The sequence below is a fragment of the Thunnus maccoyii genome, chromosome 16 (assembly GCF_910596095.1).
Source record: "Thunnus maccoyii chromosome 16, fThuMac1.1, whole genome shotgun sequence".
In the NCBI taxonomy this organism is placed as follows: Eukaryota; Metazoa; Chordata; class Actinopteri; order Scombriformes; family Scombridae; genus Thunnus; species Thunnus maccoyii.
The window spans coordinates 17,941,122-17,965,316 of NC_056548.1; the positions used below are offsets into that span (position 1 = coordinate 17,941,122).

A 24,195-nucleotide genomic window follows, 5' to 3' on the forward strand; every position below is an offset into this window, starting at 1 on the left:
CTGGTGTGTCTTGTTTTTCATAAAAACTAAAACATGTTAAATGTAAGGATTTTTGCCAAATAAACACATAACACACCAGTTTTATATTATAATTTAGTGCATCTTTAATTTCAATAATCATCCAGTACAGTGTCTGCGACTGAAATATCTGAAAATGATTGTACTTTACATGAGCGAAGGCCTTACTTTTATACATGATAATAAAACCCATGACAGTCACTTGCATTATTTTCACATGCACATTCTGTCAAGCTAATAGTTTACAACATAATTATAGAACATAATGTGACATACAACAGCGGCGCATGTACATTTACACAACACACAGCTATGAAATGAAATGTAAAAACTTTGCAAACTAATACTGACGGTAATTGCCAAAAAAAAGAAAACTCTTCCAGTTCAACAATCTAAATCAGGCTACACTATGGATTAATAGTACTGAAAAGAATGAGTACATCTTTGTAAACATTTTACACACCTACAAACTCAGTAATTCTCTAAATGCGTTGAGGCAGATTATATAAGTAAACACTAAACAATAGAATAAACCACAAGAGCCTTAATATTCATCAATATTTTCTTCTTGGTAAAAGTAGAACACAGAGTATATCAGACTGTAGATTGTTTCTTAACTTTTAAAATGGTGTGTGCGTTTTTACAGATTTACAAAATAGTTCATAATCCAACATCTACATTTCACCTCAAATGCACTACAAGAAATGATGAAATAATACTGTTGAGTGACTAACTTCAGATATCACCAATTCATCCACCTTTATGTCGTATTTTTCCACCTCAGCCTATAAATAGGAAGATGTCTTGAACTCTTCTGGGACGTCGCTGTCCAGTTTACAGATCACCTTGTATATGGCCTTTTTCCAGGAGGGGTCTGAATCTTTGGTTGCAGAGATGGCATTGTAAAACTCATGCAAGGTAATTTCAGCCACCTCCAGGAATCTGTCTGGCACCTGGAAAAAAAAAGGGAAAAATGTGGAGACTCATAAGTGAAGTCAACGGTGAAAAAGTACTTGCTGTAATGCTGTTTTACAGACATACTGAAGCATTCTGTCTTCAGTTTATTCAAAGTCAAAGATTTATGAAATGAAGACCTGTAGTGCAATTCTTCAAACACTCAAACTGATGAAAGGGAGCTCATCTCTTTGTTCTCTGCACACAGACAATAAATGCAACGCTGCAATCATTAACTTTCAATTAGAGGCCTCTTTGATTAGCTAGTTTTGTTTTCTTGAACCTTAACTAACAATTGGAGAAGAGTGAGCTGTCTTCCCAGCAATTCTACCCAGCACTTCCAGTAAACAAAACATGATTATGGAGCCTGCCGGGATTGTGAGCAAAAGCTGAAGATTAAAATGATTATCTCTGGGTTTTAGACTTGCGAGGGTTAAATTCTGGTATAAAGTTGAAAATGTTAATATTAGAGACAGTTTGGGTGAGATAAGAGTTTGGTGTAGTTAAAGTTGAGGTATGAAACTGTGCGTGACTTCTATTTCTGCCTGTAACTACAGCAGGATCGATAAAAACACATCAACAAATGAGGTCTAGATGCAAGGGATGCTGGGAGAAAACCGCCCCGCAGCCCTTGTTTCCCATCCACTGGCCAGTTCGCACAACAGTTGTTGGCATAAGTTATTTTTCTTTCCCCTCATCTCCTGACACAAAGCATCCCTGGGAAAGGAATGTCTTGGTCCCAAGGTAAAGAAAACGGTCCCGTCCCTTTCCCACCAAGCGGCCTTCTCCCTCGGAATCCACAGCGTCTTTCTCAGCATTCCGCATCAGTAGCAATCTCGGCCTCGCTCAGGCGTACTGGTCCTCTAATCCTGAGTTGTTTTAGTGGGATTTTGCGGCTTCCTCTTCCCACAGTTTGATAAAGCATCACTCTGGAGTTTAGATAATGGCAGTAAAGGCTGGCCAGCCACAGGTGCAGTGTGACACACAGGTCAGCACGAGGACATACGTGACCGCAGACACATGCAGTAGGTCTGACATAGCAGGTTAGTAACTCCTGCGGATGAATGTTTCAGCTGCAAGATATGGAGTCTGACTAATGTTTTTTCTCGAATTATGTAGAGATAAAAAAAATTATTCATTATCAAGGTGCATTACCTCGTGGAGCAAGGATAGAGAGTAGAAATGAAAATATGTTCTTCCAATTTTAGCAGACCTATCACATGAATAAAAACCACTTGAATAATACAAACAATATAAACTGTGGCACAAAGCAGGAATGACTAATGAGTGACACTTACATGGAAGTCATTGGCTTTATTGTAGTGCATGTTCAATGCCCGGAACAGCTCTGAGTCCCTGCTGACTGTAATATCTTTGACATCACTGATGCCGTCCACGATGGCCTGGCGGGCAAACTTTTCCATCTGGATGTAGTAGAACTCTCTGAAGTTACTGAACCACTTGATCAGTTGTGAGGTGATGCAGCGATTGAACTGGAAATGGAGAGAAAAAAGTACCAGACTTTAATATCATATTCATACATTTACAGCAGTGGATTAAAAGGACAGTCCTGCAAATGCAGCCCCTGTATTGATAAGAATCTATCCAGCTGAAGTGTCCTGACAATGAATCCCTAAGAAAAAATGTTGTTCTGACCTTTGACCTCCATGCAAAGAAGGCAAATGAAAACAAAGGGGTAATTTGAGATTTCAATTTTAGACTTCAATGAGAGCATACAGAAATTAAAAAAAATATTTATCTCCATGCTTTTCAATTAAAAAATCAAATGGCCTTCTGAGGCTGAGGCATTAGAAACCCTTTCCATAATTGACTGAAACTCACATTTAATACCTGTGGGGCAAAATTCCACCTAAATGGTCTGTCACTCTGTCCCATTAATTGCTCTGATCTTTTCCCACCAATGTCCGGGGTGAAAAAACATCTGTCAGGGCTCTGTATTTCTAAACTCAGTCTTGACATTAGTCTTGTTATTCTATCTCGTCATCCAGAAAGACCGAAAAAAATGCCTAAGGGCTGGGCAGGCATCAAAGACGCTTCTTCCCTCTGGTGTGGTGGGTGAGAAAGCGGCAGCATAAGGACAGAAGGAAGCTTCCCTCTCATTGACTCGGGCTGATAGGATGGAATCAGACACTGGGATTAGATGCTCTTTTGTTCAGTGCCACTTCCCACCACGGGATTGTAAGCAAGGAGGAGACGTTCGCAGGCTGCAGCGACAGCATCCTCCCCCCTGACCCCGGGGGTCAGAGCAGATTGAGAAGCAGGGGCCCACGCTGGCGCAAGGGATCCAGGGCCACAGTGGAAGGAGACAAGATAGGAGAGGAGATGGAAGAGAAAGTAGGGAGGTAATCGAGAGAAGAGAGGTGTTTGGAGAAAATTGCAAGGGAGGCAGGAGAGTAGGTTATGTGCTACGAGCAGGAAGTATATAATGTTCCTATAGAGGAGTAAAAAGAACAGCACAGAGATAAAACGGATGAATGAAGCGAGCTAACAACAGGACACAGATAAGGAGACAGGAGAGATTGCATAAAAGAGGAGATAGAAGAGGAGGCATGACACGAGACCAAGGCCAAAATACACAGGATGTTGTGTTTAGGGCCAGCACTCACAGCTCACTGCCTGGTTGCAAGTCTCTAATACCAACTCTCTGTTGACACTCAATAGCAATGCCTTGCCTACAGAGTCCTTTGTCACTCCATTTGCTGACTGGAGTGGCTTTTTTAAAGAGAGAATGCCCCTGTATCTCCCTCTGCCCCCAGGACATACTAGCAGCTCAGTGGCTTTGTTATTTAAACCCTCTGCGTTTTTGTTTCTCTCCTCCGACACACTGCTGATTTTTCTGTCCCAAACACACACTGACAAGTAGATACCGGGGCGTTAAAAAGCAGGACAAACAATTCCGCAGGTTGTTTTGATGTGTGCAATTAAAAAGTGAAATTTCTTTATATGTAATTTAAAGTTACCTTGACGTCAGGGAAGAAGGTTTTCAGTACATTGGAGCTGGGGTAGCGGGTGTAGAAGAACATGAGTTTTGCCTTCTTCAGATGGCTCGGGGTGAGACCCTCCTGGATGTTCACGTTTACGTTAAGGCAGAAAAGCTGACAATTAAATGTAACACAACGCATACAATCCTGCGCTAAGTGATAGTAGACCAGAGTATTGTGTTGCCTCGATCTTCAGCTAAATCGAATTTCGCTAAAGAACAGCTCGGCATTAACCGGGGAGTCAATAATGACTCTAACATGTGCTTATTGGCAAAACAGAATTACGAATTAGATTAGGGATTTTTAATTAGAGAGCAAAGCACTTCATGCCTGGCAGTTAAGACAGCTTGTTTTGAAATGTTTTGAAAAAAGGAGCTGATTTTCAGATATAGTTACACAGATTTAAAGACAACATATGTCGCTTTGTATTTTTCCTTGGACAAATCCTGCAAAAATGGGAAATTCTGTAAAATTATGTTACAGATAATACATATTTTAAATAGTCTCTCAGGTTCATTTACAATATTAAAATTAATTTAAATGGTTTAAAGGAGCCTAATGTTATTATTTGGTCAACGTACGTATATTACAACATATATTTTCTATTGCCACAAGTATTAACAAATGCAATTCCTTCTCAAGTTTTCCCCCTGTGGCAATGAAGATGCTCAGGATGCGTTTCCTCTGTAGTCCACCACCATGCCTTAGGTCATAATATTTCCTTATCAGGTCACCACACCATACATTTATTAGGGAACTCTACCTTTGAAATAAGGAAGTTGGGATGAAAGATTTATGTGGTATTGTTCAAAGAGAAGCAGAGCTCTTTGCACTGTAAAGATAAAGCGAACCCTGAGAGGCACCATATATTATTCCTCTCTAATGCCTTGCGACGGATGATCAACAAAACAACACTTCTGGGACTATTTTAAGATCATGTGTTTGGGATAATTTTCTCTGAGACGAGTGATAGAAAAGTAAATAATTCAATTTAACTTATTTCAGCAGAGTATGATAAAATGTAGATATTATGATCGTATTGACAACATTTTTTTGAATTGAGAATTAATAAAATGTTATTTAACTTTCCAAGCAATTGATAGAAAATGTATTTGAATTGATCAACTTGTCGCAGAGTGATTTTCTTTCTGAGCTCGTATGAGGCAAAATACTGTTATCTTGTACTCTATTTCAATCATGTACATTCTGACAAAGGTATCCAACAACAAATGCTCAAGACAAGAGCTCAAGTGTTATGGTAGGGAGGCACTTGTGGTTTCCGCCAGCACTCAGATGTGACCTTTTAGATGCACCCCTATCACTCTGATGATGGAGAAATAGATCCTGCACCTTTTCAAGTCTGAAAAAACGATGCTTCCTGAAACAGAAACCGATGCTTTCTCTGCCTTTGAAAAATTGGCTTTTGTTCCTGGCAATTCTTATCAAAGCCTAGTATTCCTTTTTATTTGTCTTTTTCTAGACTTAAAGTCATTACTCTGCTCAGATTAAAGAAGACGCTATAATTTTCTATGGGGTTAGCAAGATCAAAGAAAAAATTCTCCTTGAAGTTTGTTACTGGAACTGCCCATGCTGCAATGAAGCTCAACCAGTCATTGTTCAAATGGAAGAGCTGAAATATAGGGAGTCTGTATATAATAAAAAGGTAAATACAGCATATATAAGATAGTAATAAACATACTGAATTAAATCAGAATAGTACAAAATAGTATGATTTGTCCTCAGGGTTTTCACTCCAGCATTTGTGCAGGTAGATTTTCTTTCTTGAGATATACACAGTTTAATGAAATAATTACACAGGTAAGTCACAGGATTTCTACATCACTGTTTTGGACCTATGTAAAAAAAACCCCCAAAAAACAGTTTTATCTAAGAGCATTTTCTGGGATAGTTCTTCATTTTAACCACAGCAACAGCTATGTGTGGGTAAACCCTGCATCAGGAAAAAGAAAAAAAGCAAAGCCACTCTGGTTTAACTGTTAATTTAAGTGAAAGGATATGTTGAGAGACATGTAGGGGTTTCGTTCAGCCATGCTCTGCAGTTCACCACACTCGATCTTCACATGAGGGAGACACAGATTGTCAACCGTCACTGGCCCCAGGGCGGAGGGACGAGGGTGGTGGCCGAGGTGGCTGGATGTCACTTTGGACCTCATCGCAATGGTGTCCCAGGGCAGGTCCACTGAGTCTGGGGAGGTTCTGTCCATTGATGGGGGCATGCAAGGGAGACCCCCAAAGTTAGAATGGGGCCCGTACTTGAGAAGGTGCTCCAGGATCTGGCTATCGTGCAGAGGGGTGCTGTAGCTGAACTGAAATGGTGTCTGGTGCACAGGATAGGGCCTCTTCACAGTTGGGGTGACTGAACCCAGAGGGGTCACTGTCGGTTTGCGGACCACCAGTGACAGCGCCTCTGTCTGGTCCTGTGAGCTTTGGGCCTCAGAGCTTTCATAATACTCCAAAGAGTGGGGTTTGACTGCAGCCTCCTCAGCCTGGGGCTGTTCCTGGATGGAGCCAGACTGCTGGCTCTTCCTGTCCGCACCCATGCTGATCTGCATCTCTGGAGATGAGCACATGCGCTGCTGAGGGGACAGATCCAGTCCTGGTGACGAAACCTTCTTGAACACCCTGTCCACACAATCATTCACAGCTCTGGAGAGCTCATGCTTCAAGGTTTCCTGCAGGTTTTGACTTTCTCTTTGGTGCACCAGATAACCAACTACTTTCATTCGTTCCTTACACTCTGAGGTCACTCTACTATTCTTCCTCTCAAAATCATCTTCAGTGCTGATGTAGTGTGACTCTGCGCTTTCCCCCAGGGTGTCACACTCAATGGCTGCAGCTGTCTCGTCTCGGTCGTCGTGTTCAGGATCTTCCTGGTTATAAACTTGAAGGAACTTTTCCTGGAGCTGACGCAGCAGCCTTTGCATGCTGTGGAGCTGCTCTTTCAGCTTGTGACACTCCTCATCCTTGGTGTTGCAGTTATCACTATTGCTGCTTCCAGGTCTTCTGCTTGCCGGTCCTCCAACACTGTGTTCTTGATGCTGAGGCAACCGCTGTTTGCGTTTGTTCTCCCTGTACGCTTCTCTGGCCTCCCTGGCTTCGGTGTCAGACCTCTCATTGTCACCGTGCTGCCTGCTGTTGGGGGAGCCTGCCATGACCCTGATGATGTTCTCCACTCTGGCCCTCTTTGCCTGCAGGTGGTCTGTGATGGGATGTTCCCCCTCTGGGCTGCACCCTGTAGAGACATGGCCGCCGGGGGAGGAAGCTTCTGCTGTGCTGTCCTTTGAGGAGACACTGCTCTGGTCCTCCTGGCCAGAGTCAGCGGCAGTGGAGCTGGAAAGGAAGAAATGGCTTTCATCTAGTGCCCTCTTGTTGTGGATGGTCTTGCGGAGAAGTTGAGAGATGATGGATCCATTTGAGTACGAGGCCAGAGGCTCATCATACATGTTTCTGCGGAAGCATGGCAACATGACATCAGGTTTGTCATCCTCTAGGCAGCCTTCGCTGGAGCTGTGCATGTTCTGGTCGGGAAGACTGAGGTTCATGCTCACTGAGAAGACTGGTAAAGGCTTCGGCTACACACGTTTCAAAATCAGTTATGTGAAACGAAAGAATCTGAAAAGATAGAAAAACAAACACAGTTGAGAAAATAAATTATGGAAAAACCAACATTTAAAAAATAAGATAAAAATGTGAAGCCTTATTCTTCATTCATACATTTCCAAATATGGTTTTATTATTTGCTGTGTACAGTTATGATAATAGAATGTAGTGTCTCTTAATGGTTAATGTATGTGCAAAGATAATCAGAACTTAATAGATATAGCCTTCACAGGTAATGTTTTGTCTATAAAACTTGAAATTAGATTTGTGATTTTTTAAATTACTGCTTTAACAAGCAAAATTACTATTACATATGATAGGAAATCAAAGAACTCTGTGTTATTTGCAAGATCCTTGGTAAAAATAAATAAATAAATCCTTGATCTTAAGCAATAAGGGAGTGCCTTCTTTTGTATCCTTTCATCTTGGGGGTTGCAATAATGGTTAACACAAAGCATAAAAAGAACAATTGTGATATAGCCATGAAAGCCATGAACCATGCAAAAGAAACGGCACTGTGTATACATTATTTAGAGGAGAAAATACATCAAGAAAACCTACTACTACCTTAAAGAATGACCGAAATGATCTTCAGGGGTAAAAAAAAAAAGAGAAAAAAAGCTAAATTGCCTGATTCTGTGGTCACTGGTTTTTATACCATTTAAGTGCGTATTTTTAAATATTTTTGTGCTCTTACAGAAAATTAACTCACACACTGGGCTGCAAATGCAATGTTGAACTTATTAAAATACTGTACATACAAGTAGAATAGATGAATTTGAAAAGAACAGACTCTACTTTCTATTTCTACATTAGACAGTGGATTTTATGCCAGTAATTTGCACAATATGATTTTTTTTCTAGTTTTACTATAAATAAACATTAAATCAGGAGGACCAGACTACTGTATGAGAATAAAACAATTAGACTCACTTAGGGAAGTTTTGGATAATTTAACATCAAAGTTTATTCTGCTACACCATTCAGTTTTTAAATCTCCTGCAAGATAGGCTATATTCCTTTTACATCTAAATAGTAAATTATCTGATGCCCTATGCTTGAAGAATAGAAAAAAGTACATTTTATTTTAAAAATGAGGCACTAGTGATGTGATTATTTATCCTAAAAAAACAATATCATCACAACGAGCAAAATAAATGTTTTGAAGTTTAAAAAAACTGAAACAGCCATTTAACACTGAAGAACTTCAACTAAAAACTCACCAAACATGTGATAATAGTTGTCAGTTGTATTGTCAAAGCATACGTGACAGCTTCAGAAACACCCACGGGTACAAACTCACTCATGAAAAAACCACTGCACTGAACAGATGAGATTTGAAACGAAGTGATCTGCAGGCATGCACTTTGTCACACTCTCTGCTGCAGGTTAACCACGGTGAACAGACACAGGCTGAGCGGCAGTGGCGGGACCTTACCTGTTGCGCTGGGACGTGTTGCCGAGCTGGTGGCCTGCGTACACTGTGAGTTGAACAGTATCAGTGCAGGAGAGTCGATGCATCCAACCAGGCTGGGGCGTGGCCACGCAAAAGCAATGAGGTGGCCATGAACACATCACCCACATAATGTCAACAGGGGGAAAGTATTGGTAAGGTGTTGTAGGGGCAGCTTACTGACAGTAGTTGAATGGTAGATTTGAAGCCCGCATCTGAATTACAAAAAGTCATGACGCAACGGGAAATTTGGAAATATGCATCATAAGTGCATGCATCAATTAACATTTTTGCATCTATAACTGGGAAACAAGAAGTCGGTGAGCATGCATACAAGATGCACATGTTGCTTTTCTTCCTCATTTTATTGTCTCTAATAGAAACTAGAAAGCACATAGACACATCATATATAAACAAAGTAGAAAGGAGTGAAAATCAAAAGTGCAAAAGTTAAAGCAGGTTAAAATATAAATAATTTAATTTATGGATAAAATATATAACAAACTTGAAATTTAAAAAAATCCTATTTTCTATTTTCCTTCAGCATATTTGCCCACTCTAAAAAAAACCCCCCCAAAATTAGCTTTACCAGTTTAAAAAGTTATCTCTATTTTCTATTTTCTTTTCTCTATTGTATACTTTTTAAAATATAGTTACATGAAGGCATTATCATATCTTACTGTAGCCTATTACTTTCTATTCTATTCTATGTGTTTGATATAGGTTGTTGTAAGCTATTTGTAATTAAACCTGTTTTTAGTTTTGTTTACTTAGGCTACTACTTTGTTTTTATTTTTTAATATTATTTCTGAATAGCATGTGTTTGCAGATTTGCAGTAAAAGTGTGGAGGGGCCCACAGTGAGGACTCCCCCCCACCGTCTCCTCACCCCCCCTCTCCGGTCGCTGCACTTGGTTCATCCCACACCGCTTCCTCGGTTCCTGCTTCTTTCCTCGCTTGTCGGTGTGACCGGAGCTTCCCTTCCGTTGACAGGCTGCGGTCACACAGCCATTATGCTGTCCCATTCCCGGTGTCTCACCAGGAATTTTGGTCGCTCCCTGTCTGCTATCCGCCAGGTAGGAAACGAGCACGAATAAAACGTTACGGTTGCCACTAGCGACAGGACTCCAGGCTAGCATCAGCATTAGCATCAGCGTTAGCATCAGTTAGCTCGCTGCTGCAGGCCGCGGACAGGCCGTAACATTGTGTGCCAAGGACAGTCTGACACTTTCCTCCACAAGTCTTTTGTGCAGTGTGTATTAAAGTTAAAAGCAGTGCTCTCTGCTCTCTTGCTTTAACATGAATGTTAAGGGTGTTTGACCTAACTAGAAAGTGCCGGTTCATATAAAGTTAACTCAAACTTCACACATTTTAGGTAGCTAGCATGGATATGCTAAATGTATGGGTAGGATAGCTGTCATGCTGAGGTCATAGTGTGGTTTTTGAGATGAAACAACGCCCATTTTAGCTAACTTGACGTATATTTAGTTAACCTAGATAGGATATATAGTCAAGTTTATTTTCGTTTATTTGGAGTGTAATTTTTGTAGCTGCACTAGAAGATAGAGAGGAAGTCAAATGTCAATAAAGTCCCGGTGTCCAATTATCAGCTTGTTAGTGAGATAAGAAGATCGATAAGCTTTAATGCAGCTATTAAATTATTAGCTGCTCATTCATGCATTCGCTGGCTGAGTTGTCATTCAAAACTATACAAGCCACCTGTTTGGCAGATAGTTTCATTGATTAAGTCAGAGGTCGTAGAAGTGACCTTTGACCGAAGTCTCTCTCTGTCCATTTGTTTACAACCCTAACTGTTAACTATTATCACTAGTAGGCTTTGCTATTTAACCTGATCGATGTGAACCAACTCATGAGTGCATGTTTTTTTAAGACATGTTATGATTGTGAAATACTGAATAGTTTTTGTTCTGCACAAAGCTTCATATTTAAAAAGTTAGTAAAAGACTAACGCCTGACTATGTCTCTTCATAGGGGAATAATGTGTTAGCCCGTCGGGCCACGGCAGGTATGTGTGCTTCTGTTCGAGCAAATCTCAGTCTTTGCTTTTGAATAATCCTGCTGCAAGAAGTTATTTACATGCTGCTTCTTCTTGTCCTTCTTCCAACAGCTATATCAGCTAGCCACTCTATCACTATCAACAACACTGTGTAAGTACACGCACAAACTAAAAAGCACTATTTGTAGAATCAAGGAACTTTAACCACTTCAAGAATTAAAGCACGACATTCACACTACAGATTGTATGAATGAGGTGTTAATTTTGTGACATTCACAGTCGTCAGCCCTTCAGTCCAAGCGTAACAGTGACGTCATAAACCTATTTTCCTATTATCAGTTTTTCTTTCCCACAGCCAGCAGTTGTTTCCAACTTTAATAATTAACCAAGCTGGAGAAATAGGACATGTTTCATTCTATACACAGAAAAACCTCAGACTTACAATATCATGCCACATCAAAGACGAATCGAAATCAACTTAATTGTAGCATACTTGGATTATAATTTTTTCCCCCAATTTTTATTACTTGTCTCTCTCCAGAAAACCTGATCCCCGGTCCAGTGTCTTCCAAATCCAGTACTTCAGGACATCTGTAGCCTACAGTATGTCTTTCCTTTTTACACTGCTTTGAATATGAAACATAGTGTCTGATGTGCGGAGTGAGAAAAGAATTTTCTAACATGTCTTTATCCTTCAGGAGATGAACTTGTCACAGTTAAGACCCCTGCGTTTGCAGAATCTGTCACAGAGGGGGATGTGAGGTGGGAAAAAGGTAACTCCAAATATCCTTAATACTCGTATTAGCTGCGTCTGATTTAGACACCAGCCAAATCACAACCAAACTAAACAAAAGATTATCAGTTTGTTCTCAGATGTTAAAACAACGTTCTCTCCTTACAGCTGTTGGAGACACTGTCTCGGAGGATGAGGTGGTGTGTGAAATTGAGACTGATAAGGTAAAACTAATGTTTGTGATTGCTGGTAATTGTTGGGTTTTGCCAAGGAAAGTGTAAGCCCCTCCAGAGTATGTTCACAATATTTATGAAAGAATTAAGAAATGTTGCTTTTTCCTAAATTAACATTCCAGTTTACCCTCTAAAAGTAATCTTTGTTGGGTGCTGAGTGGTGTGAAAGTAGTAGAAAAAGAGCAGGTCATTACTAAACTGTATCCTTTTCTCCTGACTGTATTGGTGCACTGAAAATGTTTGCTCAAATTTAGCATATACACATTACTGAAAAAAATGATTTTTTTCTGAATAATTGTGTATAAAAAACATTAAGCTTCTGATGACAGTTGAGTTTATATTTAAATAAATGCATGTATTTATTAGTTTGCTATTTGCCAAATATACAAAAATTTACTTTTTGAATACTTTTATTCTGTTTCTTGTCATCAGACATCAGTGCAGGTTCCCTCTCCTGCTGCTGGGGTGATTGAGGAGCTTTTGGTCCCTGATGGAGGGAAAGTCGAAGGAGGAACTCCTCTCTTCAAACTTCGAAAAGGAGGTCTTTAGTACTCGATTTTTAACCAAGAAAAATTACAATATTAACATAACAATGGTAGCTAATAAATCTGTATTATACTAACTATTCACCTCTGTACCTTTAGCGGGTGCTCCCAAAGCTGCAGAAGTTCCAAAAGCCGAGGCCCCAGCCGCTGCAGCCACACCACCACCACCGTCTGCTGCTCCACCCTCCCCTCCACCTCCTCCTCCCTCAGCCGTGGGCCCCATTCCCACCACTATGCCCCCTGTGCCACCTGTGCCAGCACATGCTATGGACACCAAACCAGGTTAGTTGTCATGAGACAGACGGTCTGTCATGTGAGAACTGTTTTGCTTGACATCTGTGCTCTTGACCTCTAGCATACATGATTAATCACACTTTGGTTTTCTGTAGGCCCGAGCGTTCACTAGTACAGCTCCACTGATGTCTATAGAGATATTAAATGCTTCTTGATATCTTTTTCATAGTTGCGGCCATCAAGCCCACTGCTGCTCCAGCTGCACCAGCGGCCCCAGCAGAAGGAGGGGCCAAAGCAGCCAGGACAGAGAGCAGGGTAAAGTGCAAAAATCACAACACTTAAAATATTTAGGGGTATCTGATAACTTGTGTTAAATGGTCTAGTAGAATAAGAATCGGTAACTATTTACTGAGACTGATAACTCTTTTTTTTGTGTTTTCCAATTTTAGGTTAAGATGAACCGCATGAGACTGAGAATTGCCCAGAGACTGAAGGAAGCCCAAAACACCTGCGCAATGTTGACTACGTTTAATGAGGTCGACATGAGGTAGGAAATTCTAAATTGGTTGACCTACATCATTAAGCCCTCAACGCTATTTTAGATCATAAATGAGAAATGTTCTCTGCTACATTAACAGATCACGTATAAATAGAAGCCACTGAGGAAAAAATAAGACTTAATAGATTGTAGAGGTCCAAATCTATTGTAATCTTTATAATTTTGTTTGTAAGGATGCATTCGTGTGCAATACATTTACAGTATGCATACTGTATGCGTAGAGCTGCAACGATTAATTGATTAGTTGCCAACTATTAAATTAATTGTCAACTATTTTGATAATTGACTAATTGTTTTTTGAGAAACTTGTCCAAATTCTCTGATTCCAGCTTCTTAAATGTGAATATTTTCTGGTTTTGTAAGTCGTCTATGATAGTAAACTGAATATCTTTTGGTTGTGGTAAAGACAAAACAAGACATTTGAGCGACTTTGGAAAACAGTGATTAACATTTTTCACCATTTTCTGATATTTTATGACCAAACAACTAATTGATTAATCGTGAAAATAATCAACAGATTAATCAATAATGAAAATAATCATTAGTTGCAGCCCTTTGTATGTGTATCTGTGTTAAAAGCCAAAACAACACTCACACAAATGGTTATAGATTGGAATCTGCCCAATAGAAAAGCTTTTTGAAACGCGATATCCTCTTAAACAATGGAATGTAAATATTTGGTCGTAATGCCATCTAAAACGAAGATAAGAATTGTTAAAACAGGTTTTATTAATTTACAAGGAAATGTTATTGTCTGCACTTGCCCCCTGTGCTGAAGAGGACACTTTGAGGGTTTCTTTTCCCCGCAAATGTGTGGTGTCAGCTTTCGGCTATTCAGGGTTTTCTATGTATCCTAATTAGATTGACATTGACGGTCTGGAGGAAGACTTCCCAGGCTAGGGCTCATCTGGAGCCGAAGGAGCTAGTCAGAACAGGAGGCTGAAGCATCTGTGGGGGCCCACAGAGACCTGCGCTCTGAGTGGAAGAGCTGCCTCAACCGATATGGGCTTTTATGACAGCCCAATAAGATTTACAGGCTCTAGAAAGTGAAGATTTTTATCGCTTCTTCTCTCCTTTCTCGGAGAGTCTGTGTCTTGGGAGGGGCTAATTATGTTAGCGGAGAAACCCTAGAGCTTCAACAGGGTTAGAGACAGGAAAACAAACAATTAAAAAGAGAGATACAAGAGAAAAATGAGCAATGGTGAAATGATTAGCAGGCCAATTTCAATAGCTTTAATTTACCATAATTTATATCAGCATTCTTTTATAGCAATAATAATTATCATATCTGTGACCTGTATCTCATCATAAATGGTTATAGTATTAGAAAAAATATTTTTTATACCTTAGTAATGTAGTATATGTTAGAGTTTAGATACTTAAAAACTGTCAAGCACATTTAAAAAAAAATCTCCTGAAGAAAAACAGTTAATCTGTTTGCATCTATTATCAGCCCAGTCACAGGTATGACTGACATCTTGAACATTATATGGTCTTGCTAGTTTTTTTTTGTGTGATAAAATGCCATTTTTAAAAGCAACAGTCACTTTTAAGTAATGACTCTATATAAGCACTGCTGTACTTTCCATGTTTTGCATGATTGTGTAATGAAATCTCCAGATCTTGCTAATCTCTTAGTCCTGCTGAACATCCTCCCGTATTTTCACGACTTCCATCAAATCCAGAAGCCAGCACCCTACTTGTTTTACCTCAATGCCAAGTTGCCAATGAATGAATACCTATGTTATTTTTTCCCTTTTTTCCCCATTTCCCTGCAGCAACATCTCAGAGATGAGGAAGGCCTACAAAGATGCCTTCCTGAAAAAGCATAACATCAAGTTGGGCTTCATGTCGGCGTTCGTAAAAGCTGCAGCCTATGCTCTGTCTGACCAACCTGCTGTCAATGCCGGTATAACTTTAACCTTAAAATACTGAGAAGCCATTTTGTGGTGTCAATTTGACTATGTCTTTGCACGATTTGTATCAAGTATCTGGAAGTGTGTGCGGAGAAGAAAAAGATTAAAGTTTCGGTATCTTTCAGTTCTAAACCTCAAAACCACCACTAACTTATTTACTGCCCTTACACTACCCTGACCTATTTAGATAGACCACAATGAAGCAGGGGTGGTCTGTATTGCTGTGTTTTTAATTTCTAAAATACTCTGTGGTTTTCACCTTCCTCAGCTTTTTATTTGCATGTAACAGAAAAGGCTTCATGTGAAAAGGAAATTAATCTTTATGGCAAGTGTAGTGATTATTAAAAAGTTTGATCTGTGTACAATATTTGTCTTTCCAGTAATTGACGACACAACCAAAGAGATTGTGTACAGGGACTACGTGGACATCAGTGTGGCTGTGGCCACACCAAAGGTAGGACAAGTGGATTATATGTAATGCTGAGTGAAAGTGCTTGATAGCACACTTGTCTCTAATGTGAAGAGTAGAAAATTCAGTCATGTGACTTCTCTCTCAGGGTCTGGTTGTTCCGGTAATCCGAAACGTAGAGGGAATGAATTTTGCTGACATTGAGAAGACCATCAATTTGTTGGGTGAAAAGGTAATATTTTACATATCATGAAACATTTTAATGGCATAAAACAATTATTTGTCATATTTGTTGTTCAGATTAATGATGATGATAGTAATTGTTGATGTATCTTTGTAGGCCCGTAAGAATGAGCTGGCTGTTGAGGACATGGATGGAGGAACCTTTACCATCAGCAATGGTGGCGTGTTTGGGTCCATGTTCGGCACGCCTATAATTAACCCACCACAGTCTGCTATTTTAGGCATGCATGGCATCTTCGACAGGCCTGTTGCAGTCGGTGGCAAGGTTTGTTTCTCATTTTCAACATGCAGAAAAATAATAGTGTACGTAAATGAGCATTAAGCAATAGACTGGTCACACATGGAAACTGAAGGATGGAACTTGCAGAGATTAAATTATAAAAAAGTTTATCCAAGACTAAACGTGTTTTTTAAAAAAAGTAGTTTTCAATTATTTTTGTTTTTAAGGTGCAATACATAATAATCATAAATTCCTTTTCATTAATGACTCTGGTGGCCGTTAAGTGAGGCCAGGCACTCGGGAGTGCATAAACGTCATCCTTTGGTTTTTCCCAGCAAAATCGTCCAATCTCCTTTACATAGAAGTCGGTCTTAAGGCTGTTGTAGACAACCGAGAAAGTCGGGGAAGGTCTATTTTATTATTATTCTTCTGTTGATAATTTTAGTAAATTTTTGAATGTTTTAAACTAAAGTTCATACATAATTCTTAAATATTGCACCTTTTAAGATACTTTTTTTGTTACCTTTAATTTAATAGTGTCAGTAGAGATACAGACAAAAAGTGAGAGAGGGGGATGACATGATACAAAGACTGGCGGCTGGAATTGAAACGTCGACATTGCTGTCATGTGATATGCGTTGAGCTACTCGACGCCTCAGCAGTTTTCTTAATTTTGATTGATGCATGTACTTAGTTGGCTAAATATTCAGACTTTGCTATATATATATATAATAATATAATATATTAGTATCAAAGAATATACATAAATTAAATTATACCTCCACTGTGTTTGTTTCACCATTTGTTGGTGTGTTAGAATTTAATCTCAATGATTTTCTCTTCTTAAGGTGGAGATCCGTCCCATGATGTATGTTGCCCTGACGTACGATCATCGTCTGATTGATGGAAGAGAGGCCGTCACTTTCCTGCGCAAGATCAAGTCAGTGGTAGAGGACCCCAGGGTGCTGCTCCTTGATATGTAAACCCTTGTGAACTCCAGGCCCAACCAAACAAACTACCCTTCACAAACAGTGGCTGTACTCACCCGATGAACATTACCATAACTGCAGTTTATTGTTGTATTGGTTAACTAGAAAAAATGATTTTTGAACAGTTGGGTTGTGAAATGGACATATGTAAGGCGGGCAGTGATAGAAGGTTTGGTGCTGTTGTGGGGGATGTCGGGGTCTGGGGTTTCAGTGGTGCTGGTCTCTAGATCAAAAAGGATATCCTATAATTCATGTGCACCATATGTAATTTTCTACATACAACTGAAACATTTTCAACTTATTATAAGATGAATGACAAACATAGATGAAATTGAAAGGTAGTATCATTTCATTATTGTGGGTGAGAGAAGAACAATGATCACATACTGGGCTAGAAACCAAGAAACTGAAGTGTCCAAAGTTAAGAAATCTGAGAATTTATGCCATCTGTTTCACAAAAAATGAGGATAAATCTCTATGCTGTGTAAGAAAGACTATTTAAGAAAAAAGAGAAAGTTTTAAACAATAAAAGCTGCATTACTCAACTGTAGTTTTTGTTTGGGTCTTTTGTGCTTTTGTATCAACAGTCTGGGTAGCTAAATGGTCAAGAATAGACACAGGACAGATTGTTTAACAGGCCATTCATCCAATAACAATCCACAGATCATATGTCTGTATATAAGTGTTTTATGGAATATAAATTGAAGATGAAAAGGTTGTACTGCTACATAACATTTCATGTCATGTTTATCTCCTTAAGATATAGATAGAAAGCCAAGACTAAACTAGTCAAAATGAACTGGATCAAGCCTTTCAAAACATTTTGAAACAACTGACCAAAAAGTTAGTGGCCAGAAAATGTGTATCATATCACCACAAACTAATTTCTCTATTAGTGCAATACTCTTTATAATATTTGCTCGGTGCTGCCTGCCCAAGATTGTGACTCATTTGAGGTATAAGGTTATGTCTCACGTCTACAGCAATAAAATTAGAATTGTCTTTGAGTCACTAGTCCTCTTTGGGAACATACACACTGGCCTATTGATCAATTATCATGACCCTGGCTGAAACAAGTGAGTAAAATGTCAGGGATATACAGAGGGATTCATTTATTGCCTTCATTTGAAAGCAGACAGTCCAAAACACTGTCAGACTTTAGGTGGCGTCAGTTTATATGCATGGATATAAAGTATTAAAATGTAGCTACCAAAATTGCATCAAATGTACCTTAAGTTCCCATATCAGGAGTCAAGAGTCTCCTGATATGTTGACATTAAAGTAACAACTCCATGTGTCTCATGTTTTGGAAGGGACATGGCTCATCAGTTTTGTTCTTGTTTCAGTTTTTATTGTCATTTTTCTTTGGGAAGCACAAAATGCAAAGGAAACGGGGTTCTGGTGCTGCATCCATTTTGGCCACACTTAGGATGCTTGGATTCAGGAGATTGCACATCTTCAATTCCAGTGCAGCATGACGGGATCAAAGGTGTAACAGCTACACCTGCTAACAGCTCAGCGCTTTCCAGGAAACACTGCTGAAGAAGGGATGACATTTGATGTCACTCACACCTCCACCTCCAGAGCCCAGACGATAGCCAGCATCAAACTGAAGCAGCTGTGGAGTAGAATGATTGATGAGAGTTTAGAAAGATAGATGATAGATAAATCATATCTTGTGTCACTGTGTTTGTTAAGCAGTTTTTTGGTCAATGAGCATAATATCTGGAAAAGAAGCTTTGTATGTGTTTCGAGCCTTAAACCTGACCTCAGTGAGCAGGGATGCAGCTGCAGTGCTCAGGTGGTCGGGGATGAGCAGCTGGGTGTGGGAGTGGATTCCTGCTGGGTGGAGCTGCCACAGAGGCTGGAGGCACAGTGAGCAGAGTGTATGAGAAGCCATAACCCAATAGCACAGTTTGCAGGAAGGGTGCAGACTGTAAGACTGAACATGCTTGTAGAGTGTTCACTTACCATTCCTGTTAGAAGTTCAAACAGCAAAGCCCCAAGACTCCACCAATCACAAGCTTCTGTGATCCTACACACACCTCCGATTTCTGTTGACAGACAATGAAATTAATTTGTATTAATGCAAAACATTTCTGCAATATTTGTTGTTATTATAAATGTCTTTTACATTTCCATTTCATTACTCTAATGTAGAATAAAGTGGACAAACTGCATCTTGCCACTAGGTGGCAGTTTACACCAGGGAACAACCACTGGGGTCAGCTTGCTAGATAGTTTTACCTGGAGCACAGTACATCTGGTCCATGGCTTTGGAGCAAATCTCTGACTGAACCTCACTCCACTGCCCGAAAAATGTCAAACACACCTTTCCTGTGAAAAAATCATGATGGTTCAAAATCAAAAGTTTTGCATTTTTCCTCATGCATTGTTTTGCAGTTATCTGTTAAACTCACCATTGCTGGTGAGCAGAATGTTTCTGGGGTTGAGATCTCGACACAGGATGCCCTGCTGATGCAGACTCTCCAGGGCCAGCAGGATCTGTGCCCCCCAGACACGCACCTCTGCTTCAGGAAGCCCCCAGCATGTCTGCATTGTCTTATCTGTGGGTGTGGAGGATTTGACAGGGATCTTAGGTAGGTGGCACCAGCCATCCACCTCGATGATCTGGTCTTCCTCCTGCCCCTCCAGTCCCTCTGATTTTAGGAAAGCATCCTCTCTCCTACTGTGGGGTGGGGCTCCAAGAGAACCAGAGGAGTACCAGCTAGGAAGTGATCCCTCTTTTGCGGGTGCCACCTTCTCTCCGGGACTCAGCAATTCACAGGCTTCCTTTACACCCTCTCTTGCCTCACTACAGTGCGTTTCCCCTTTGTATTTCACCGCTGACAGCCAGGGACTTTCTGAGGTGATCTTTGTGTCTGTATGGTCAGAAAATACTGCTCTGTCTGTGCTCCTGATGACCACCATTCCATTTCTTTCCTCTGTGGTAGGGCTGCTGCTGTCCTGCTTTGCTTCTTTGCTGTCTGTAACCACATCTGCAGAGTTTCCACTTAAAACAGATCCTTGGTGAGAACCATTGACATCCCATGATGCCCTGCCACGGATCTGGGTTTGGCAATGGAGAGGAAGATGCAAAATGGCAGGGGAGGAACTCAACCCATTATTTTCACTGTTTGGTGACCCTGCTTTTTTAAATGAGGTCTGACTTGTATGAGGTGCAGTTGCAGTTTGTCCTAATGTGCCATGTAAATCACTGTCAGTCACTGCATAGGGGTTTACTCTCTCACAGTTGTGTGCTGAATCCGCAGCTTTCCAGGCCACCTCGAAATCAGAGCTGCACTCTATCAGGCCCATTCCAGCTTTCTGTTCATGGAGTTCTGACATGACATCAAGAGCTTGACTGACACGAGCACAAGAGAGAGGAAGAGCAGGCTTTTCCTGAGTTTCGGTGGTGTGCAAACATAAACTAGGAGCTGGTGGATGGATGCGAGTGCTGATCTGTGTCCTCGTCTGGCCAGAAAGCAGAGTTAGTCGATCAAGCTTGGTATAAAATGATGCTGCGGAGCGTGTGTTCTGCAGACAGCCTGTCTCCTCGATATAGGAGTGAGTCCCACAGCTCTCCAGCCGCTGCTGAGTTTCATCCCATGAGGTTGTAAAGTCTGTATCTGGGCTCTCATCGCTTAATTTCTCTGGAATGATTCCTGTGCCCCCTCTATTGTGCTGGTAGTCTGTGCTGATTGTGGGTGAGGTGTAGCTGGTCTTCAGCTTGATGCTGTGCTGGCCAGAAGTGAAGCACTCTGGGTGTTCCTTGGCCTTCTCGTTCCTCAGCTTGTGCAGCTTGGAGAAGAGCCTCCCACCTAGGACAAGTGGGGTAGAAAAACTAGATCAGGAATAGGAGGAATAATGCATTAAAGTTCTTAATGCTACAGTGCAGCAATACAACTATCTACAAAGATCTCAAGATGCTCTACAAGCTTCAAAATCCTTCCAATATTGTCCTTGCAGTATTGAGAGCAGTTGTTAACAGCTCACCTTTGACATGCTCAAGATGCAGGTACACAGTATCCTCGCTGACATAATACCTAAGCAGCTTCACCATGTATGGCACCCCCTGAGGAATGATAGTTGGCTGATCTCTGCTCTCCCAGCTGGACTTGACCAGACTCTGCAAACACATAATGATTGATATTTTTAGAGGGGGAAACATGCAATTTGTTTTAAGAAAGAGCAAAATGCATTAATTGATACAAAAATGTATTAATACGGACATGGTTGGTTAAAAAAAAAAGTGATGAACTATTGCTTGGATTGCCTATTTAGAGATTTGTTCCTCTCCGTTACCATTTCTCACTCATCACTGAAATTTGAGGTGCAGTCACACTGGCTAAAAGGGTGAAAGCTATCAGGCAGATCAATGCTGAGTGATACTCAGGGAGACAGGATGGAGGGAGCCCCCATCGACTGGCCTGCCACACAATACAAGGACTGGCTTGCTGCCAGACGACTGCCCCCAAAACATCTCCACGCACTGGATGGATATTGGCCAGTGAATCTGTATTTGTTTCTATCTGTTATATATATATAGAGCAAAGCCCATCCATTTTGTACCCTCTGTGAGCCAGTACTACTAAATACTCACCTTTACAACAAATGTCTCCTTATTGACCATACTTTGGACAATCAGGACCTATAGAATAAAAAAATAACATTTTCAGTGCCAAAACACAAAATCAACCCTGATGTTAAAACACAAGTGTTAGTGTGCGAAAAAGTCTGTCTTACCTTATCAGTCACTCCCATCACCTTACACATCTCAAGATCTTCTACGGGTGAACTCAAGTGTCTGATTGGACGGAATCTCAGACTGCTGTAACCCTGGTGATAAAAGCCAAAGAAGATATTAGCTACAACAAAGCCTTTTTTCCAAACAGTATTTGAGATGAACAAGACTTGTCCAGTAGAAACATGTCACACCACGGACATAAACTAAATGTTTAATCTAGGGGAAATAATGCAGAAAGTGCTTTTTGTGCAGGAATGCAGAAATTTTATTGTGACTCACCCACTGACTCTAAAAATGCCTCAACCCTTGACTTCAATTATTCTTGCCATACATTTAGAGCAAATGAGAGACCCTTTAAAGTAGTCAATGAGATGAGCTTTTTCTAAGTGTTAAAGGATTGTGGTCTTACCCCTAAGTGAGAGCTCCCCTTCCCTAGGTTGTCCTGGAGATGTGTTATGAAGATTTCTTCAGCTCTCTTCAGATACTGGGTTGTCTTCCTCTTCACAGCCTCCCGGCGATCCTTGTTTGGGTCCACTGTCAGACAGTTAAACTCTCTCAGATACCAGTAAAGAAAGGATAATACTCGTAACCACTATAGCTGTGTGAATAGAATAAATCTAAAAGTCCTGACTAAGCCTGCTGGCCTTTAATCTATGATAAAGATTGGTAACACAACTGACTATTTACACAGTGGAGGAAATGCCTGACCAGCAAGGAAATCTGTTTAACTCTTGGTTTGTGACTTCCTCTTTTTGTTTTGTTCCACATGTTCCTATCACATGTCTTGCCGTGTGTGCTGCTGACACACTTCTTTAAATAACTCTCCGTTCACTGTATCATATAACCCTGGTTTTATACTATAATGACATGCAAGACCAAATGTTGTCTACTTACACTGAACCCCATTCAGCAGTAAATCCACCCCATTCTTGTAGTAACTGAAAGCTGCCTCATAGTCCTCATTGACCTCACTGTCCAGTGCCATACGGATCTGCTTGGCTGCCTCCACCAGGTAATCTCTCTTTGCCATCGCTGCCTTGTTTCGGACCTGTCAAGGTCCAGATGGGCCTTATACAGCATAAGAAAATTAGAAATGAACGCTGATCCAGCACTTCTACATTCAGACATGGCAGATAGTCGGTATGAACAACCTGTTTCATTAAATTAGAAACAGAAACTAAATCTTAAACTGTTATGTGAATGTTTCTGTTTCTGTTCAGCTCTACGTTATAAAAGGCTGTTCATAACCATATAGTGTTGCTGTTTAGCTTGGGACTCACCTTTGCTCCCTTTTCTTATCAACAGCAGTATACATCTCTGTGTGTTGTCACTGGGCTCGGTGTGTGTCTGCCCCCAGTGACTCCAAGGCTCAGGTCTTTATGGAAGAACATGATGGTCTGAGCCAATGGAAACAAAGAGTTAACCTTTAGACCAGCACAGGAAGTGAGTACAAGCTCTTGCATACTATTTCTGATGAATGGAAAGAAGCATAGCTGCAAACGTCTAAGATGACATAGAGATGACTCAGAGCAATGAGACGTCATATTGTCTCTGTTTAATTATATGATTTATGCATACAGCATGACGCAAAGCTATCATGTCACTGGGAAAGGTGTAGACCCAAATCATACTGTATTACTCCAATAATCTATACTACAAAAACATGTGTCTATGTTTGCTACACGAGCCTACAGTACACACAGACATCCTGCCACACACTTACACAAATCACATGACAAGGATTGGATGAAGGGTCAAATAAATAAATTTGCTGTCAATATTTAAAATCACTGGAATTATGCGATAAAGCTGTGACATTATGCAAACTAATTATCAATCAAATAGTGAATGCTAATGCTGACCTGAAACCTCCAATTCATGTAAAACATAGTTATCTTTTTCTCCAAATTCAGCCAAAGACTGAAACACAATCATCACACACATACACACCCCATCCTGGTTACAGTCATGGAGGCGACATCATCTAAGGAGTGTTATGAAACACACAAAGCCATCTTCAGTCTCCTCCATTATCATCCCTCATCTCCTCGAGTGTGCGCCCTGCCATAGCCACATGGATTAACGACACCATAGAAAAATAAATGCACAGCAGAGAAAACAGGCGTACGTGCACACACATTGTACCTGATGTGAGGCGAGCATCTCCAGGACCCTCCGCCCCAGCAGCAGCAGCATCAGCAGCAGCAGCAACCCGTGTCTCCAGCAGCTTGGACACACTCATCCCAAGAGTAGCGGAGGAGGAGAGAGCTCAGGCGAGGCTGCCGATTGGCTGAACGTGATGT

The 24,195-nt window shown here is 40.6% G+C and overlaps 3 protein-coding genes across 6 annotated transcripts; 1 reads left to right on the forward strand and 2 right to left on the reverse strand.

Moving 5' to 3' along the window:
- Window positions 1-102: 102 nt before the first annotated feature.
- Window positions 103-10,013, reverse strand: prox2 (prospero homeobox 2). 2 transcript variants are annotated; one of them, XM_042388446.1, is made up of 6 exons: window positions 9,937-10,013; window positions 9,034-9,125; window positions 5,993-7,607; window positions 3,954-4,061; window positions 2,271-2,465; window positions 103-971 (listed from the first exon to the last, which is right to left on the reverse strand). In XM_042388446.1, exons 3-6 carry the CDS (start codon window positions 7,535-7,537, stop codon window positions 804-806), a joined length of 2,016 nt encoding a protein of 671 aa, XP_042244380.1. In that variant the 5' UTR covers window positions 7,538-7,607; window positions 9,034-9,125; window positions 9,937-10,013; the 3' UTR covers window positions 103-803. The 2 variants fall into 2 exon arrangements, with proteins under 2 accessions (XP_042244380.1, XP_042244381.1); XM_042388447.1 differs by lacking the exon at window positions 9,937-10,013 and having other exon boundaries at window positions 9,034-9,484.
- Window positions 9,933-17,695, forward strand: dlst (dihydrolipoamide S-succinyltransferase). The gene is made up of 15 exons (XM_042388448.1): window positions 9,933-10,123; window positions 11,040-11,073; window positions 11,176-11,215; window positions 11,606-11,667; window positions 11,763-11,837; window positions 11,966-12,021; window positions 12,463-12,571; window positions 12,675-12,857; window positions 13,039-13,124; window positions 13,259-13,356; window positions 15,147-15,277; window positions 15,665-15,738; window positions 15,842-15,925; window positions 16,034-16,201; window positions 17,005-17,695. Exons 1-15 carry the CDS (start codon window positions 10,061-10,063, stop codon window positions 17,137-17,139), a joined length of 1,398 nt encoding a protein of 465 aa, XP_042244382.1. The 5' UTR covers window positions 9,933-10,060; the 3' UTR covers window positions 17,140-17,695.
- A 95-nt stretch (window positions 17,696-17,790) lies between these two features.
- rps6kl1 (ribosomal protein S6 kinase-like 1) lies at window positions 17,791-24,134 on the reverse strand. Of its 3 annotated transcripts, XM_042388444.1 has the most exons (13): window positions 24,038-24,134; window positions 23,843-23,953; window positions 23,173-23,289; window positions 22,787-22,960; window positions 22,302-22,426; window positions 21,892-21,984; window positions 21,749-21,796; window positions 21,142-21,274; window positions 19,566-20,966; window positions 19,393-19,482; window positions 19,117-19,199; window positions 18,914-19,009; window positions 17,791-18,763 (listed from the first exon to the last, which is right to left on the reverse strand). In XM_042388444.1, exons 4-13 carry the CDS (start codon window positions 22,920-22,922, stop codon window positions 18,653-18,655), a joined length of 2,316 nt encoding a protein of 771 aa, XP_042244378.1. In that variant the 5' UTR covers window positions 22,923-22,960; window positions 23,173-23,289; window positions 23,843-23,953; window positions 24,038-24,134; the 3' UTR covers window positions 17,791-18,652. The 3 variants fall into 3 exon arrangements, with proteins under 3 accessions (XP_042244378.1, XP_042244377.1, XP_042244379.1); XM_042388443.1 differs by lacking the exon at window positions 23,843-23,953; XM_042388445.1 differs by lacking the exon at window positions 23,843-23,953 and having other exon boundaries at window positions 24,031-24,133.
- Between the last annotated feature and the right edge of the window lie 61 nt (window positions 24,135-24,195).